The 19467-nt window shown below is 38.7% G+C and overlaps 1 protein-coding gene across 1 annotated transcript; it reads right to left on the reverse strand.

Annotated features, from left to right (window-relative positions):
• Positions 1-5996: 5996 nt before the first annotated feature.
• Positions 5997-15301, reverse strand: YEATS4 (YEATS domain containing 4). The gene is made up of 7 exons (XM_032221743.1): positions 15105-15301; positions 11712-11831; positions 11356-11422; positions 11169-11263; positions 9627-9719; positions 9281-9368; positions 5997-6566 (listed from the first exon to the last, which is right to left on the reverse strand). The coding sequence occupies exons 1-7, from the start codon at positions 15153-15155 to the stop codon at positions 6397-6399; spliced, it is 684 nt and encodes a 227-aa protein (XP_032077634.1). The 5' UTR covers positions 15156-15301; the 3' UTR covers positions 5997-6396.
• Positions 15302-19467: the final 4166 nt, after the last annotated feature.

Consider the following 19467-nt stretch of genomic DNA (forward strand, 5'->3'; position numbering starts at 1 on the left):
AGGAATAATTGAAAATTGGTATATATGTAGCGACTATTTAGAATATTTTGTTGAAAACTGAAGGAATAAGATTTCTGTTTGAATGTATGAAATACAAGGATAACAATGAACATAAGCATACCTGATAGTTGATTGGTGGAACTATGCATAATTGAAAATAGTGATATATAAATGGTTGGTAAAAAAAATTTTTTTCTTTCACATGGGGATTATATGAAGGTATACTGTTATCAAATAGACAATCAAGAATGTAAGGGAATTATGATTTATTGGGAAAAAAATAATACTAATTGTAATTGAACATATACTGTACAATGAAAGTGAGGTATTTAGTTATACTAGATGAAAAATCTGTGATGGTAAATGTTATTTGAGAATATGGATGTTAAAACACCTGTAACCAAACGACATGCTGTATGTGATGATGCTTTTTTTGTTTTTGTTTTTATTGTTGTGTGTATGTGTTGTCTGTGTAATAAAAATAAAAATTTATATTAAAAAATAAAACCTTGCAAAGGAGACAAAAAGAAGACTGACTCCACAATAGGCAAGAGAGATAAGACTGTTTTGTTATTGGAAAGATACAGGTTGACAATGAAAGTTGGTAATAAAAAATTAGTTTTTTTATTATTGGTGATTAATAAGTAGGAACTTTGTAACTTCTAGATTGTTTTAGATTGTTATTAAATGTTTACTCGCTAACAATTAATTAACCATAAATAATAATAATGAAATGGTAATGGATACAGTGTAATGATCTATACATGTATTGACAATTTAGTAAAAGAAATTGGGATATAAATTATAAATTGTGACTTGGGAGAAAGACCTATAAATTTTATTAACAAATTTTCATTTAGATTTTGTTATAAAGGTGTAAGGCTTTTATGGTGGGGGGGACTGATGAGAGGTCATGGGGCATAAATAGTAAATGATTTTTAGCCAATTATAATAACAAGGAAATGTTAATGGTCATTGTTTAACAATTATACATGCTATGGTATTGGCTAAAGTAACTTAGATATAAATGTTAGTCAGTGAGTTGGGGAAAAAAGGGGGGAAAGGTTTGAAAATGTTATCTATTGACTTTTACTTAAAAGATGCTATAAAGGTATAATGTTATTGGAGGGGTTTTTGAAATAGCTAATGAATGCCATTATGTGGTTGTGTCTTTAAGTATGAATGATTTGAGATAAAAGCATGATCTAATAATTGTAGTCAAATGAGAATTGTGCTACATTGATAGCAGTGACGTGCAGTGAGCTTCATGGCTGGTGAGGCAAGAGCGAAAGCCCCACCGAAGCCCCGCCGCTGCGTCCGCCATAGATCGGGTCCTGCTCTATGGCAGATGTGGCAGCAGGGCTTTAAAGTCCTACTGCCGGGGCCCTGCCGCCACTTTAAAGCCCTGCCGCCGGGGCCTGAGCAGCCATGATTCCCCCCTCCCCAGCCAGCTAGCCCACCCAGCCCATTCCTCCGCCGGTGTGGCGAACTCCAGCGGGCTGGACACGGTGCGAGGGGCCTGGCAAACGAAAGCAAGCGCCAGCCCGCCACCACTGTGTCAACAGGCCAGGCGTCTCGTGCTTATGGTGGACATAAATGCGAGATGCCTGGCCTGTTGGACACAGCCGTGAGAATGTCCCTGCCGCTGCCGCGCTTCGTCGCCTTGCCCCCGCCTCCTCCGACCCCACTGCTGTGAAGAAAGAAACATACGTGCACACACAAACACACACACACACACAAATTCCTCACAATAAAAAATTACAAATTTAATTACAATAATTTTGAATCCCCCTCCCTCCGTCCGATCCACATACCTTTTCCAGCTGTGGATTTCAACTCTCCTCCTGTCTGCCCGCCATGATGAAAATGTAAAAAATTAACTAAAAAAGCAACTTACTTAGGTTAGGCACGATTTGCTGCTCCCAGATCAGGAGGCGGGAGAATCACGTGCCTCCTTTGCATAAGGAATTTTTCGCCTTTTAACCCTTGCTTAACTCTGAGCAAGGGTTAAAAGGCAAAAAACTCCTTATGCAAAGGAGGCCCATAGTTCTCTCGCCTCCCCCTGCAGTTAGCACTAAGCAGACTCAGAGTCACTGTGACTCTGGAGTCTGGCAGCAGCTACCTTAGCCTTTTTAATTATTTTAAATATTCTTTTCTTTTCCTCATTACACTGGTGAGGCCCCACCTCCCCTGACTGCACGTCCCTGATTGACAGTAAGATATACAAAGATTTTTGACTTAAAGTGTATAATCTAATATGAACTATAAGTAATGACTGTGGAAGAAATGCACGAAAATTATCTGTAACCAATCAACACTCTTTCTACAAAATGTAATGAAGGATGATTCTTTTTTTGTGTTTTTGTTTAATTAAAATTTTAAAAAAATCAAAAAGAAACTCTTTTATTGTAAACCTTCCCCAGAGTTTAATTATCTCCAACTGCCACCTACTGCACAACACATAAATATTATATATCATTTGAATTTGGCTTTAATAAAAGTAAGCTCCTTGGAACAAGTGTATTTTTAAATAGTTCTTTTTAGGTAGATCTGACCTTAATATCTCAGCAGGTGACAATATCTGGGCAAAATTATGGTAGGTAGATTAGAAAAGTAGGTTGGGCCGGTTAGTATGCTGATGAGATATTAACAGAAAGGGTTATGGCTGGATTGGGATGTTGAAAAACATTATGGAAGCAACCGCTACCGTATTAGAACATTTATTTGTTTGTTTGTTTGTTTGTTTATTATATTTGTATGCCATCCATCTCATCAATAAGGCAATTCTAGGGAATCTTACAAGCTTAAAAAAGTAAATATAAAAACAATTAAAATTAATTAAGATATATGTAAAATGGCTGTGTGTATGTTCCAGCATAACTCTGGAACACCTCAAGCAATTTCAACCAAACTTGATACATAGATGACTTACTCTCTGGAAACAAATACTGTGGGGGGAAAGACACTAAAACCCTTCGGTGTGTGTGTTCTGTTAAGATACAGTCTGTTGTTCCTTAAATGGCTTCTACTGTACTGCCATAAAATGGCTACAACTTTGCAACGCAGTGGAGTTGCCATGGTAACGGCTTCACAGTACTCCACAAGGGGGCTCCCTCTGGTAAGGAGGAAAATCCAACATCAGAACTTACCTTTGGTCCAGACATTTCCCCCTATAAATAAATACCCGGGCAACGCCTGGTTATCAGCTAGTTAAGAATAAAAACTAAACCAAGGCGACAGACAGCGCTGGGATGATATTTTTTTTCTTACCTGTCAACCACTTTCAGGGAAGAGCACCCCCATTATGGCTCAAAGCCAACCAGCAAAATCAAGATATTGCATAGATAAAGCCACAGAATCATCAGTTGAAACTGATTCAAGAGAATCTTTACTTTTACTTCATTAAACTTAATTGTGCTGCTTGATAAATGAATACATTCCATAACTAATGGCTCCATGTTACCTGAGGTACCATCTGGGGAGGGATTGGCCCACATCCACCCATTCCAGCAGAAAGGGCATGCTGTGGACCCTGTCAGTCAAGATATTCTACTGCCAGGGTCCAGGAGAAGAGCCTTTTCTATCATGGTTCCCGTCCCCTGGACCATTGTTCCTCCCAAGCATGTCTGCACCCACCCTTTTGGCCTCCCAAAAGAGCTTGAAATCATGGTTCTGCCAATTGATCTGGACCCCTAATCAAACTGGAGGTAATTAATGGATTGAGGTAAGACCCCCTCCTCCCTGTGTGCATCTTGCTCCCTTCCTTTCCATCTTTGTCAATTTTAAGACTATTTTAATGTTAATGTTTATTTAGTACATTATTACACTAATGAATTGCTTCTCTTGTTAGATCTAACTTGACTAATCCACAAAGACTAATGTCTGACCTTTGCAGCTCCTATACACATTATAAGAGATAAAGTGTCAGAAAAAGTATGCTATGGCTGCTAAAATCCTCATTTCCCCCCTTGTCTTACTGTTTTTTTAAAATATTATTAACTGGAGGAAGAGGCTGTTTTGTGGTATCTGAAGCAGAACAACTAGATTGTGTAATAACTTTGTACCACATAGCATCAATCTTGCTAACTCTCAAGAAGACCTTTTTCCACTATGTATTCAAAATGGACTGTGATTAATGTCTGTGTGTGTGTGTGTGTGTGTGTGTGTGTGTGTGTGTGTATACAGTGCATTCAGGTATACAATGCATTCAGAAAGTAGTCAGACCCCCTTCATTTTTGTCATGCTGTAGTCTGATTCTACAGTTGTTGATTTTTTTTCTCATTAATCTACACTCAGTACTCCATAATGACAAAGTGAAAACAGAATTTTAGAAATGTCTGTAAATTTATTAAAAAGAAAAAAACTGAAATATCACATTGGCTTAAGTATTCAGACCCTTTGCAACAATGCTTGAAATTTAGCTCAGGTGCCTCTCATTTCTCTTGATAGTTAGGACCAGAGATGGGTTCCTACCAGTTGGGCCCCGTTCGGTGCGTGCTCAGAACAACTTCCATTGAACTGTGCATGCACGTGCAACGTGCATCCAGAGCATGCGTGAAGTGCCCGCATAAGCGAACCAGCAGTAACGCCGGCTGAAACTCACTCAATTATGACGTTCCTACACTTTGATTGGAGTCCACCTGTGGTAAATTAAATTGATTGGATATGATTTGGAAAGGCACACACCTCTCAATAGAAGGCTTCACAGCTGACAATGCATATTGTAGCAGAGCAAAAGCCATGAGGTCAAAGGAACTGCCTACAGAGCTCAAACACAAGATTATTGCAAAGTACAGATGGAGGGAAGGCTACAATAAAATTTCTGCTGCACTGAAGGTTCCTAAAAGCACAGTGGCCTCCATAATTCTCAAATGGGAGAAGCTTGGCACAAAGGTGCTTCAACAAAGTATTGAGTGAAGGGTCTGAATACTTATGCCAATGTGATATTTCAGTTTTTTTTTAAATTGCCAACAGAAAACACGACATGCAGAGGCCAAACGCACGGCATGCAGAGGCCTAAAACGTGATGCACAGAGGCCAGAAACACAATGCATGGAGGTGGCAATTGGCAGCAGTGTGCTCTGGCGACCCCAGAAGCCTTGAACAGGTCTCAAACAGCATTCAGAGACTGAAAATGAGAGATGCAGAGGCCAAAAACAGAAGCCACGGAAGAGGCAATGGTCTGTGGCAATCCCTGCAGCCTGGAACAGGTCTAAAACGTGACATGCGGAGGCTGAAGGGTGGGGGCCAGCAGGTGGGCAGGGCTACATTCGGTGTATAAGACACCCAAATTTTCACCCTCTTTAGTAGGGGAAAAGTGCATCACACTCCAAAAAAATATGGTCATTTCTGAATGTTTTGTTACCAGACTAGGTAACACCATCAGGATTTTCTTGTCCTATTATCCTTAGCTTATAAATGTCTTGTGTGCTATTTTAGACAGTTGGTTATATGAATGGTTGTTCGTTTGGTGCCATATTTAAATTCTGAGCAGCTTAGTTCTCTTGTTAATTGGTTGTTTGAATGGTCTGGTTTCTTACATATTCATATGTTGGATCTCAATATGTTTGTTAATTGCTCCTTTAGTAGAATACCAGGTTTCAATAAATTCACATGTATGGTGGGTGCTGGCATGGCCAATGATTTTTGTTCCTTCCCAGTCGAACTGGTATTATCAATGTAATTTGATATCAGAGATTTTTGGTCGTGCTGTTTAACTGCTAGTTGATGTTCATAACATTTGTTTTCAACTACCTTCCTGTTTATATAAAATTATATATTTTATCATATTTTAATATTAAAGAAAATATAATGTTTTCACATATTACTTTTATTACTGGAACTCTAGAACAACAGAAAACAGTTTCCAAATAAGAGTCATGATCAGTTTTATCCTCTGTAAGGGTAAACTTACCATTGATATTTCTTTGTACAGTTCTCTCAAGTTTCTGAGAAATTTGGAAACAAAATAATAAAGACTTGGTTTAGCCATAAAACTCTCTATAATACAGTTTTATTTCTCCTTAAGGTAGTGATGGTTTATGTAAATAAGTAGAATTTTGACTACACACTTAATAACAATATCATAGAAGTATTTCATATACTCAATACATCAGAACATGAACAAGTTGTAACAGCAATATATTCCCTTTTTCTTTAGAGTCAGTTTTAAAAATAACAACTGCAACTTAAAACCATGAAAATATTGTTTATTTTCTAAAAAAAAATACTTAGTGAAATGTCACAGAGTGAATTTTTTCCTTTTGTCCACCAAAAAAAAAAAAAAAAATCTCTCCAGAATGCCTATATGCAATTCTTCCCAGAAAAGGAAATGTGTTATTGGTTCCATGATCAAAATAAGTTTCATGTGAAGTCTCTTAAAGTAGTAAATAGGTATTATATATCTTTAGATTGATCATCATCCTCAAGCTTTCTTATTTCATTTTTTAGACAGTTGATAGTTTCACGGCTTGCTTTTAATCTTTCTTTAAGTTCTGCAATCTCAAAGCTGGTCTTCTTCTTAGCAGCTTCCAACTTCTCTCGAGTTTTTACTTCTACACTTGCAACTGGAAGACAAATATAGATGATACTTTGCTTAATTATTTTTTTCAATATTTCTTTCAATGTTTAGAAAGGCAGTCTTTGTTATTTTGAATCAAAAACATTAAAACATTCTGGACCAAGCACCATGTGCCACTGTTGCTAGTACAATACAAACTATATTTTTAACATACAATGCCTTTAAATTGTAGCTGCAATAAAATTATCATTTTAGGACTCCAAAACAACTGGATTAGCTTATCTTCAATACAAAGTTGGCATAATCTGCATAAACCAAAAGTTCTCCAACAATAGATTGGAAGCCCTGAGGGTGTTGCATTTTGCTAGACATATATGGCTTTTACCAAGCTGCTGGCACAAGGGCATCGTAGATTCCATTTCATTTCATTCATTTTCATTTCATTTTATTTGTCTTGTATGCCGCCCACTCCTGGAGGACTCTGGGCGGCTCACAACAGACAAGGGAAAGGGGATAAATAGACAAGACAACACTTTAAAAAAAAGACGCAACATTCACAATTTCCATGGGGCTGGGTGTTTCACAAACCGCCCGGCCTGCTGGAGCAGCCAGGACATGGTGGCTTTGCGGAAGGCCAGGAGAGTAGTAAGGGTCCAGATCTCCACGGGGAGGTCATTCCAGAGGGCTGGAGCTGCAACAGAGAAGGCTCTCCGCCGGGGAGTCGCCAGCCGACATTGGCTGGCAGATGGAATCCGGAGGAGACCTAACCTGTGAGATCTTATCGGTCTGAGGGAGGTAATCGGCAGGAGGCGGTCTCTCAGGTACCCAGGTCCAATGCCATGTAGGGCTTTATAGGTAGCGACCAGCACCTTGAAGCGGATTCGGAGACTAATGGGTAGCCAGTGCAGCTCGCGGAGGATAGGTGTGACGTGGGTGTACCTAGGTGCACCCACAATCGCTCGTGCAGCTGCATTCTGGACTAACTGAAGTCTTCGAACACTCTTCAAGGGCAGCCCCATGTAGAGCGCGTTACAATAATTCAGACCTTCAATGTGTTGTGCTCACAACAACATCTCCTACCACAGTCCAAAAGTGACCTAGCCAGGATCAAAATTATCTCCCTTGCCTCTTTTTCAAGGACAGTTCTGTCTAGATTTCTGAAGGAAAAGGATTCAGCAGTCTTTTCTGGGAAAGATTGTGATCCTTGACTCAGTTTAATTACAGTGCAAAATAAATTACTCAGCCTATTGATGCTACAAGCAACAGCCACTATTATTACTACACTAGTAGTTAATTATAAACCTCTAAAATAAGCTTTGTAATAGCCTGAAACCCTCTGTCTATACAACAGCTGGAGAATGATAAAAAGGGTTTCTAGTTCTCCAAAGAAATACTATACTAATTGAGACTTGGCTTCTCCTCTGCTTGAGTGAGCCAATTTTTCTAAATGCTTACTTGAGCAGGAAGAAAAAAGACAAGGGCAGGAAGAAATAAAGGACATTTAACCATCTGCTTCAGAATGGCTTATCAATAAGGTGGAGGTCAATTCAAATGTTCATCAAGAGGCAGAATTAAATTGCTGGGGATGGACCTGATACTAAGAGATTTCAAATTGAAAGCCTCAAATTGGGAGGGCACTGTGGTTGGCTATCCTCATATTAATGTTATATAAATAGCTTTCCCATAATTAGGTGAATAGTGCTGGAATCCTCTTTTTAAAAAAGAAACAAAACAAATCCAGCCAACTATCGCCTCAGCCTAATGCTACAGATAAGAGATTTATTTGTTTGATTGGCAAGTTATATGAAGGAACCACCATGAAAGTTTAAATAGACCAGCCAGTGATATTATAGAAAAAATCTGGGCAAGAGCAGTGGGGTATGTTTTTTTATTTATTTTGTATATCAATATACTTTAAAGACATAGAATAGAAAAACTATTGATACTTTTGAACTGTATCCTCGGAATACTATGGAGAACCCCCACCCAAAGAAACTCCAAACCTATCATCAAAGCAACCAACCCAAGGTTCTCATTAAATCACAAATGACCAGATTCACAAAGACCTAGTTCTCTGGAGAAGTTTATAATGCTGAGACAAGCAGAAATAAAAGTCAGTGACTGGCAGCAAGATAGACAGACTTGGTGATGGGTGCACCATTAGAAGACATGAAGATCCAGGATGGGGAGAAAGCTTATTGGTGAAAATCTATCCATGTGGTTGTTAAGAGCAGGCACCAATTTGATGGCACTTACTTCATGTATCTATCTACAATATTACCACACAACTTTAATTCCCATAGACAGAAGCTCTTTGTACTTTCATATGCAGGTTAACACAATGTTGCTTTCTATAATACAAATAGACACACACACAGCTTCTAAAAAGATGAATGATAATCACAATTAATTAATTATTAATTAATTAATTATTCTAGGGGTTCATAACACAACAAAGTTTGAGGAGCATGACCTTAAATAGTGAAATTCTATAAAGACCATATAGGATTAAAATATGATGATTATTCAGAACTAACCTTTCCATACCTTTCCATATTTACTTTTCTCCATCTGGACTAAAATACGCATTATAGACTGAGGTTTTTTTTTAAGTAAAATATAATTTTCATGAAAGCCAAAGCTAAAGTGCAGATCTTGTTTAAGTCATACAATAATGATCGGAAAGAGGGTCTTCAAAATCAAATTTTAGTTTATCTAAAATCAACACATATTACTGAAATCTTGGCGTTCAGCACTTACATTCTGTTTCATGCTTATAAGCACCAAGTGTTAACTGACGAGATGTAGTTAGCAGTTGCTGCATCATAGCAGTGGGATCCTGAAAAATCTATTGGAGAAAAGTAATACATTTCTATTATTTGCCAACTATGTAATGTTTCACAGTAAAATGGACAATATATATAATTATTTAATTTGGTTACTAGAATATTCCAATCTAATGGATCTTTCTTCCTGTATATCCAACATGCACCAAAAAAATTGGGGAACCACTCTCTGACAGATTCAGACTATTAGAGTTTGAAAAGGAAAGGAGAAGAAGAGGAGACTATCATGCAAAAGCTGATGTAATTTTTTGTTATCATACCATCTCATCATAAAATTCAGAAACAACAGTTTTCTTTCCCAAAATGGCATTTGTATCAGACTGAAACAGCTTCAGTAAATGATAGAGAGTCACCTGTGCAATAAAGAAATCTGGTTACTACCAAATAAACAAATCACACAACAGAAAAGAAATTGAATATTTTACATTTCAGTTTGCCATGATAACTGAAACCGAAAACTTACTTTATATAGACAAAAATTAATAAACTTAAATGAATTAGTAATTACAGGTCACCTGCAATGGAATAACACTATTTGCTGACATATTTTTCAGAAGGCAAAACCTTTTAACCTTCACTACTGGCATTTATTTTTCGTAGAGACACAGGGAACCATTTTAAGATTATGCTGCAAAATATTTGTTTCCTCATAATTTGGCACACCTAATTGTTGTATCATTCCCAGAGACAAAGCCCAAAGTAATACATTTAAGTGATTCATCCTCTAAATATAGGTAAAACTTTTCAATATTTTCCCAACTGTTATTTTAAACAGGATGCACTCTTCATGTTGTTCTCAAAATTCCAGCCAAACTCCAGTTAAACTGAACCACATGTCAATCACAAATAATTTACCTATGATTATACCGTGAGAAGAATTATAGTCATTGACTGCTTTAGGAATTGGTGACATATGCAATCGACTTTCACAGAATGTTTAAAAAGTCATGTTGAAACACATACAGATATACCCAGTTAAGCTCTCTCTCATGCTAGTGTTTTTTCTCTAAACATGGCTTAAAACAATTCAGCTGACTTTTCTTTAACCTTAGCACAAAATTCACCAGTTAAATTTTTTTCCCAACAAATACTAGCAATTTATACATGACCTACCACATTTTAGCTTAGCTGAAATAGAATGTGACTTCTTCAAGGTAATCAGATGTATAAAACTGAGCATGGCTCGAAGAAATAACCAAGCAGCAAATAGACATGAAACCGGAATTATTTTTATTGGGAATATTGACAGGGAAATATGATTAAAAACCATAATATCTAATTTTACATATCATAGCGGCAGCCAGAATTATATATGCACAAAAATGGAATAATAATTTTGCTCCATCAGAGGAAGAGGTGATAAGGAAAGTCCTAGAGTGTTCAGAGATGGACAGCCTCACAAAAGAGATCAAAGCTAAAGGAGAAACAGATTATTATAAGGTTTGGAATGAATGGTATAAATGGTTAGGGGAGAGGTGTGAAGCTTAAGGAAAGATTAAACGAAGAAGATACAGGAGTTAGAAATTAGTAATAAATATGTATAAATGGAAATGACACACAATGAATGACTGTAACTCAAGAAATGAATATATTTGTATGTATAAAAGCACTGGAATTACATTTATAGATAATGGCATAATGGAGTATGGGGGAAATGCATATATAATGGATTATACATATATGGAAATGTATAGAAGGAAACTGTTAAAGTTTTTTTTTTTAAAAAAAACTGTATAATAAAAATTATTTTAAAAAACAAACAAAAAATGAGTATTGCCATTTGCATTGGGAAAACTACTTACCGGCCTTTCATTAGGATCAATAAAAAATATCTTAATGATGATTTCAAATTCACCCCAACCTGTTTCAGTGATCTCATATGGTGGTTTAGTTACCACTAAAAAAGAAGGAAAACACTAAATATTAGATATCCAACTTTGAAAAATAATGAAACCATTCTACTTTCATTTAAGACTGTTTAAATCATACCTCTCAGTGGATTACCATAGCTTTCATGTAACTTGAACTGGATTTTCTTTACATAAGCAGACATATCCTAAAATTAAAAAGAGCCAATAAGAATTTACATATGTACCATAGTTGTGTTTTATACTGTGTCTCTTTGTCACACAGCATTCCATTGATTAGTTCCAGTACTTTTTACAGATTTTAAGTTATTTTCCTCATGCAATATTTGTGTGTCCTCCTAATGATAAGACATTCTGAACATCCTTATATATTTTATCTAATGGTGATGAATAGAATGTCCTAATTAAACATTTTAAATACCCAAAATTGAAAAAAATGGGGAAAAATACATTATTGTTGAAAATATTTTTGCTTACCTCATTTCTATAGGGTTTAACATAAACTGTCCACTGATGTGTATGCCCATCTTCTTCCCGTTTCTTGCCAAAATAGCGGGCAACATTACCATAAACAATGGGTTTTACAATAGTTACACCCTTGAAAGAAAAAAGCAAAATCATTTTACATTCTTACTTTGAAGCTTTAACACAGAAAGTTAAAGATTCTTTCTTAGATCAGTCTCTTCCTTCAGAACTTAGTCAAGGGAGCCAGTTTGATCTAATCATCAAGGCACAAGACTAGAAAGCAGAAGTCTATGAGTTCTAGTCCTGCCTTAGCCATGAAAGCCAATTTTAGGCCAGTCACTCTCAGCACAACTCACTTCACAGGATTATTGTTGTGGGGAAAATAAGAGGAGGAAGGAATGTTGGGTGTGTTTGCCACCTTGAATTATTTGTAAAAATAGTAAAAATGAGATACAACTAAAAAGTAGAATCATGTAAGAATTCCAACTTGTATGTAATGCAGATTTAAAGTTACACTGTATTTTTAATTACAAAAACTTTAGAAATTATTTTTTTCCTACACACACACTTCTGGACTGACAGGCCATACTGTCACCCATTCCTTTCTCACCTCTCATCTGAATCACTGCAATGTGCACTAGATGGTTCTGTCCTTGAAGACCACTCAGAAACTACAGTTAATCCAGAATGGTGCCATGAGGACCACTCCTAATACCCATGTGACACTGCTGCTTTTCTAGCCGATTGCCAGTAAGTTTCCAGCAGCAATTTAAGGTGGTGGTTTGACCTACTAAGCCTTTCATGTCAAAGTGCACAGAGATTTTGAAACTGCCTGTCTCTAATTAATACTGCCCAACTGATAGGATCTGAAAGGGTAAACAAAACTTTACATTTTGTCACGCAAAGTGTCATTTGGTGGACAATATGCATAATCTGTTGCTATAGCTGATCTTTGGAACCAAATTCTCCCTAAAAACTGGATAGCGCTAATTCTGCCTATATTGAAAGGCTTTAAAAACTTGGTTCTTTCCGCAGACATTAGGTAAACAAGATTTGTGCCAATTTTGACTCATTTTTGTTTTGGAATGACTAAAGTTGCCTCCAGCACAATATGTTTTAATATACTTTAATTCTGAAGGGCTATTATGTTATGATTACACAATATTGGACTATGGTGATTGAGAGGCTACATACATTGATTTGATAAATAAAATTGAAGAAATTCAGTGTTGTGTATGTAAATACTGGATCTAACCTCAAGTCATATTTAGACCCACTAAAATAAATGAAATCAGAATGGTTATGAAATATCAGAACCACTAATTTCAATGGAACTATATTAAGCAATATTATATTTGCTATGAGCATTTAATTCACTTCAATATTCAGCTTTTTACAGCTTTCAATGTTTACCAATATTGGAAAACAGTATCAATTTTATTATGACTCATTGTGTCTCTTTAGTAATGCCCGATTGGAAAATGATTGATATCCTATATGGAACTTTACAAGTAGTACTCGACTTAACAGTTTGTTTAGTGAGCATTCAAAGTTACAATGGCACTGAAAAAAGTAACTTATGACAGTTTTTTAGACTTACGACCTTTGCAGCAACCCTATGATCATGTGATCAAAATTCAGATGCTTGGCAATTGGTTCAATCTATAACAGTTGCGATGTCCCAAGGTCATATGATCACCTTTTGTGACCTTCTGAATGCAGTCAATAGGAAATCAGATTCACTTAATCATCGGGTTACTAATCAACTACAGTGATTCATTTAACAACTGTGACAAGAAAGGTTGTAAAAGAGAGCAAAGTTCACTTAACAAATGCTTCACTTAACAAAATAAATTTTGGGCTCAATTGTGGTCATACTTTTGAGGACTATCTGTACTGAATTTCCTGAAGACAGAAAGTTAGAATGTAAATATAAAAGTAGTGTTGAAAAATTTAGCATTATAAAATAATAAGCAATCAATAAGACATATAGTCAAATCAGTAGTTCCAACAGGGTTTAAAGTTTAAACCTAAGAAACTAGAATTCTTGGTTGTGTAATCCAATTGAAATGTACCAGCACTTACTCCCAATACTTATAATTATATAAGGTTACAAAGTTACTTGATACAAACCTTCTGAATTATAAAAATTGGAGACCAACTATTTAAAAAAGTTATGCAGGTTGTTCTCAACCTACAAGATTTCAATTTCAATTTCATAAAATTTGTATGCCGCCCACTCCCTTGGGACTCTGGGCGGCTTAAGAGTTCATTTAATGATTATCTGAAGTTAGAACAGCACTGAAAAAGTGACTTGTGACTGTTTTCACACTTAGGACCACTGCAGCATCCCTATTGTCACCTGAACTGAATACAGATGTTAGGCACTGACTCATATTTATGACAGCTGCAGTGTCCCCGGATCTTATGACAAGCAAAGTCAATGGGGAAGGCAGATTCCCTTCACAACCCTAGTACTAACTTAACTGCAATGATTCACTTAACAACTGTGGGAAGAAAGTGGTAAAATGGGACACAATTCACTTAACTGTCTCACTTAGCAAGAAATTTTTTAGACTCAATTGTGGTCAAAAGTCGAGGTCAACCTGCACATAAATCCGGAGACCAACATCTTGTTAAAAAATACCTTATAAATTATTTGAATGTCATTTGTTTGTATTACAGCAAACTACACCTTCACCATACAAAACTAGGTAATATTTAATAGAGAATTCATTTGAACCATAAGTAGGTACTATATATGGCTTTTAAAACAGTAACTACTTAAAAATTTGCAATAGCTTCAGCATCCCCTTTCTTACACCTACCATATTAATTCTAAAAAGTCATAAATTAATGAAGAATATACATAAAATCTGAAATGATGAAATATATAACAATATACGTTATTTGTTAATTCAGCAACGCCGATGGAGAGTAACAGAGAGATTAAATTTAGGGAGAGTTAAGTTTATATTTAAAAAAGAAAAGGTAAGTGAAGCACGAACAGCTTTCCAAAAGAATTAATTACAGTGACTTAAATCTTCGGAAACTTGTATGCAAATAAATCGTTCGGTCTCTAAGCTGCAGGAGACCCTTCGGGGTTAGTTGCAGCAACAACCGAGACGGTTCCCTCCTTCGAAACAATTGATTCCGCAAAGCCATTTAAACCAGGGGTCTCCAACCTTGTCAATTTTAAACCTGGCGGACTTCAACTCCCAGAATTCCCCAGCCAGCAAAGCGACCCCTGACCAATCGATACCCTTGAAGCTGGGCAACAAGCCGCCCCAAGGGACCAAATGTGCGTCAAACCCTGCGATCGCCTTGGGACCCAACACCGCCCTCGGGAGGAAGGGAAGCCGTTTGCGGATGGTCCCCAAAGCCCCCTCCCAGCGGCCCTCGCACCTTCACTCTCCCACCAGAGTCAGGCCCGAACTCAGCCATTCTTTTGAACATATTGCACCGGAAGAGAAGGCTCCCTCGCGCCGCTCTAGCGCAGCCAGGGCAAGGCCGGCCTCATCTGCCCGCCCAGGGAAACCTTCCCTTCTCTCCGCAATCCGGCCTCCGCGCTCTGGGAGGAGTCCGCGACCCTCAGTACAAGAGCTTCCGGGTAAGAACGACGTAAACGCCCATTGGAGGCGCCTTCCCATTCCCAGCAGGAAGCGGCGGGTTGGTTACGTCACGTGACCTCCCGCCGCTTTAGTTTGGCGAACCAGAGATAATGAAAGTGAAAGGCTGGAAAGCTAAGACAAGCGGCGGTCGCGCTGGCTGTGAAGTGCTACATTTTGGAATGCAAATGTAAGCTTATAAATGCAATTCTGAGTTACTAACCGCTGTTGAGATGCTCCTCGGGAGTTTCTGTAATCCAGGTTAGCCTATGAGAAACGTCTATTTGAATTCCATGTTTCAAAAGTCTATCTGCCAAGCTGCTTTCCCCAAAATGTCACTTATAAGCACTTGCGATACTGTTGTAACCGAATAAATTTTATATTATAATTTATTTATATTATTAAGATAATAATATAACAGATCCATCTTAGGCTCTGAAGTTAGTATACTTCCTATTAAATTCATTTAATTCCCTATGCTTTTTATAAAGGAGACATCAAAGAACTAGTTTGGTGTAGTGGTTAAGGAAGGCATCAATCTAGAGACTGGAAAACTAAGTTCTAGCTCTGCCTTAGGCACAAATCCAGCCGGGTTACTTTGGGCTAGTCATTCTTTCAGCCATAGGAAGGAGGAAATGGCAAACCATTTCTGAAATCTTGCCAATAAAAACTGCAAAAGGTGTCTCCCAAGAACCAAGACTGAGTTCATGCACTGTATACTTACTGCCTGTTGTTGAAGCCAACTTCAGAAATCTATTTCTCTCCCAAGAATGTTGCACTAGTGCTCTTATAGCGCTATGCTAGTTTCAAATGAAAGATTGATATCCAACAAATAGAAAACATTAATTTTAGGATTGTTATATGGAATTCTTAATATTAGTGATATCTTAATGATAGCTATTTAGCTGCTTTCCAAAATACCCTGCTATTATTTTAAAACACAACAGTTGAATTTTTTGACATCTAACCTATGTCAAGGGTGTCAAATTCATGTCGTCACGTGACACATCACCTTTTCCCCTTTGCTAAAATGGGGGTGGGGGTGGCCAGCACCACACATCCACTTGCGGGCCATGAGTTCAACATCCCTGTTTTATGAATATGTGAGCTTCAGCTTGTCTTAACTGTTAACTGTTGTTACCTTTAAACTTCACAACTTACAGGGGAAAGTTTAAAGTCCCAATGAAATATGTTCATGGTTCTGCATTTAATAATATCTGAATATTTTGCCATTCTGTAATTTAATTTAAATCTCATAAGAGTTCATCTGGAATATAGCTCATCTTTCTTCAGGAGAAAACAGGATAGTACCTGGAAATTAAGAACTAGCAGACTGAAAATATTTTTAAGGGCATTGATAAAATCTTCTGTGGGAAAAATAAATGGAAAAATAAATGGATCAAAGTATACCGTATATACTCGAGTATAGGTCGATCCGAATATAAGCCGAGGCACCTAATTTTACCACAAAAAACTGGAAAAGTTATTGGCTCGAGTATAAGCCTAGGGTGGGAAATGCAGCAGCTACCGGTAAATTTCAAAAATAAAAATAGATACCAATAATGTTTTTGAATATTTATTTCAAAGAAAAACAGTAAACTAGCTCTGTAAGTGGAAAAGAGGGTCAATAAAAACAATATGGTATCAACAATAACTTTAAAAGTACAAAAACCTTAGCTCATTCAGCAACCAAGCTAAAACACGAGTTAAAATCCTTCAAAACTCATAGGCTCATAATATACATTCTACCAGTGTCCTGCCTGTGCCCATTGAATATACAGCCTGTCCTGTGTCCATTAATTACAGCCTGCCATTGCCCATTGAATAACATATACAGCCTGCCTGTGCCCATTAAATATACAGTAGCCATTGTAAAAATTTGCTCTGGATAACAAATTATTATCACACAATACCGGTGTATTCAATGAAATACTTCACTCACCTCATCTCCATGCAGTTTAAATTCATCTCCCTGGAACACTAAGTTCTCTTTTTATTTGCTAAACTGTTGGACTCCTACAGTAGCATGCAGCTTCATTTTCAGACTTTGCTCTATTGAATGATGCCAAATAAAACTTAAAAAAGAGGAGATTTCTGCAAAGTTTGTCCAAATGTATGCATGTACAACATACCTGTGTTAAAAATTCTTCTCTGACACACACACACACACACACACACACACACACTTATTTCTTGGTTATCCCAAAGGGCCACAAAAGCATCCCATTGCCACTGTTGCTTTCAGCATGTTACATTCCACCATGGATATCTTTAAAGAAAGAATTTGAAACTAATAAAGGATGTGCTGTCCAATTTCTTAAATGAATTATATTTGGTGTAAATAAAATGAACCCTGAAACAATTACGTTGGCCATTGATGTGTTTGACCCTTCCCTTGGGCTCAGCTTGGTCATCTCCTACAGCTATCAGTCTTTTGCATACGTGGATACCAAAAGAACAGTTTACAGATAATCCTTATTTAGTGAACATAACTGGGACTAGTATCTTGGTCATTAAATGGTTGTTAAATGAAACTGTGACTGGGCTGAGGATCCTATTCAGTTTTCCTTTGCTTTACAGGTCTTTTTCACCATCATTATAGCTGCAAACAAAACAATCACTAAACAAGGCAGCAGATACAAGGGGGTAATTCAGTCCACCTCATCCCTTTGTAAAACACCCCCCACCCCCAGCCGCTCTGTGAAACACCCCCCACCCCCAGCCGCTCCTCAGCCCCACCCGTTCCCAGACACCTGATGAGTCAGCACTACTTTCCCAGATGGGGACAGCGCACCCAACGCTTAGGTAGTCCGAGAAGAAGCGGGGAAGGGCCCCACTTCTTCTTCTTTCCACCCCACCTCCGCAGAAGGAAAACTCAAAGCATCACGGCGATCCCGGGAAAAAGAGGCGAGCCGGGGAGCGGCGGCATTTCTCTCTCTCTCCCTCTCCCTCTCTTTGCCGCGACCTGCCGCCGGCGGGCAACAAGGACGGCCACCCACGCCGCAGATCCACGTCCAGCAGGGAGGAGGAGGAGGGAAACCCACCCACCTGTCAGCCACGGGAGAAAGGAAGTCGGCGAGCGGAGGAAAAGACGGGGGGAAAGGAAGCTCGGCGGGTGAAATGCGGTCCCCGCCAGGATCTCACCTCGCCCTCTTAGCCTCCCCACCCTTGACACACATGCACGCACACGCACCCTCCGCCTAGCCCGCCAGAACATTCCCGGGTGGGAACAGCCGGGGGTGGGGGGAAGAGAGAGAGAGAGAGACGCGATCGCGTTCCCGGCAGTCCAGAGCAGGAGGCGCTTTTTTCCAAAAATAAACACCGTGGATCATCTATCTCAGTGTTTCTCCACCTTGGAGACTTGAAAGTGTGTGGACTTCAACTCCCAGAATTCTGGGAGTTGAAGTCCACACACTTTCAAGTCTTCAAGGTGGAGAAACACTGATCTATCTAATTAATATAATTAGTTATAATTAGTTGGGAGGGAAAAGCGCTTGGTGCAAAGAAGGACTTTCTTTCAACCAGCGGAACCCCCTGGCGCAATCGGGCTGCGATTGGCGGCCGTCCTTGCTACAATCCGCGCCGAGCTCTGATGAGGGGGAAATTAGATTCCGGCTGATGCGGCAGGGGCTGCGCTGGTGGGGACGGGTGGAGGGGATGGGACTTGGAGTCCTACCATCTTGGCGAGTGGGGAGTCTCATCCCACCCCGCCCCGCCCGTCCCCGCCAGCGCAGCCAGGCTGCGATCGGCGGCCGTCCTTGCTACAATCCGCGCCGCCCGCCTCATCAATGGGGTAAAGTCCTTACGTCCAGCTCTGATGCGGGCGTAAGGAAAGTCCTCTCTTTCCCCCTCATCAGAACACAAGCCCGGGAAGCGAGTGGAAGTTCTCTGCGCGACTGAAACGGAAGCCACGGCAGGAGAGTGAGGCTGCTGCCGGCCATTTCACCTCGCGCAGAGAACTTCCACTGGGTCCCGAAATGGAGGAGAAAAAGGGGCGCCCCTTTTTCTCCTCCATTTGGGCAAATTTTTCACTGACTCGAGTATAAGCCGAGGCAGCTGTTTTCAGCCCAAAAAGTGGGCTGAAAAACTCGGCCTATACTCGAGTATATACGGTAGTTGATGGGAAATATGGAGACACATTTAAGAGAAATTTTATACTG

This window comes from Thamnophis elegans, chromosome 7 (assembly GCF_009769535.1).
Source record: "Thamnophis elegans isolate rThaEle1 chromosome 7, rThaEle1.pri, whole genome shotgun sequence".
NCBI lineage: Eukaryota > Metazoa > Chordata > Lepidosauria > Squamata > Colubridae > Thamnophis > Thamnophis elegans.

Bases quoted from the DNA above. Each gene is read 5' to 3' on its own strand.
- YEATS4 (XM_032221743.1), bottom strand. From the start codon at position 15,155: ATGTTCAAAAGAATGGCTGAGTTCGGGCCTGACTCTGGTGGGAGAGTG. The intron at 11,264-11,355 runs GTATGATTTAAA...CTTCTTTTTTAG, and splicing joins CTATGGTAATCCACTGAGAG to TGGTAACTAAACCACCATAT. The intron at 9,720-11,168 runs GTAAGTAGTTTT...TTTATTGCACAG, and splicing joins TTGATCCTAATGAAAGGCCG to GTGACTCTCTATCATTTACT.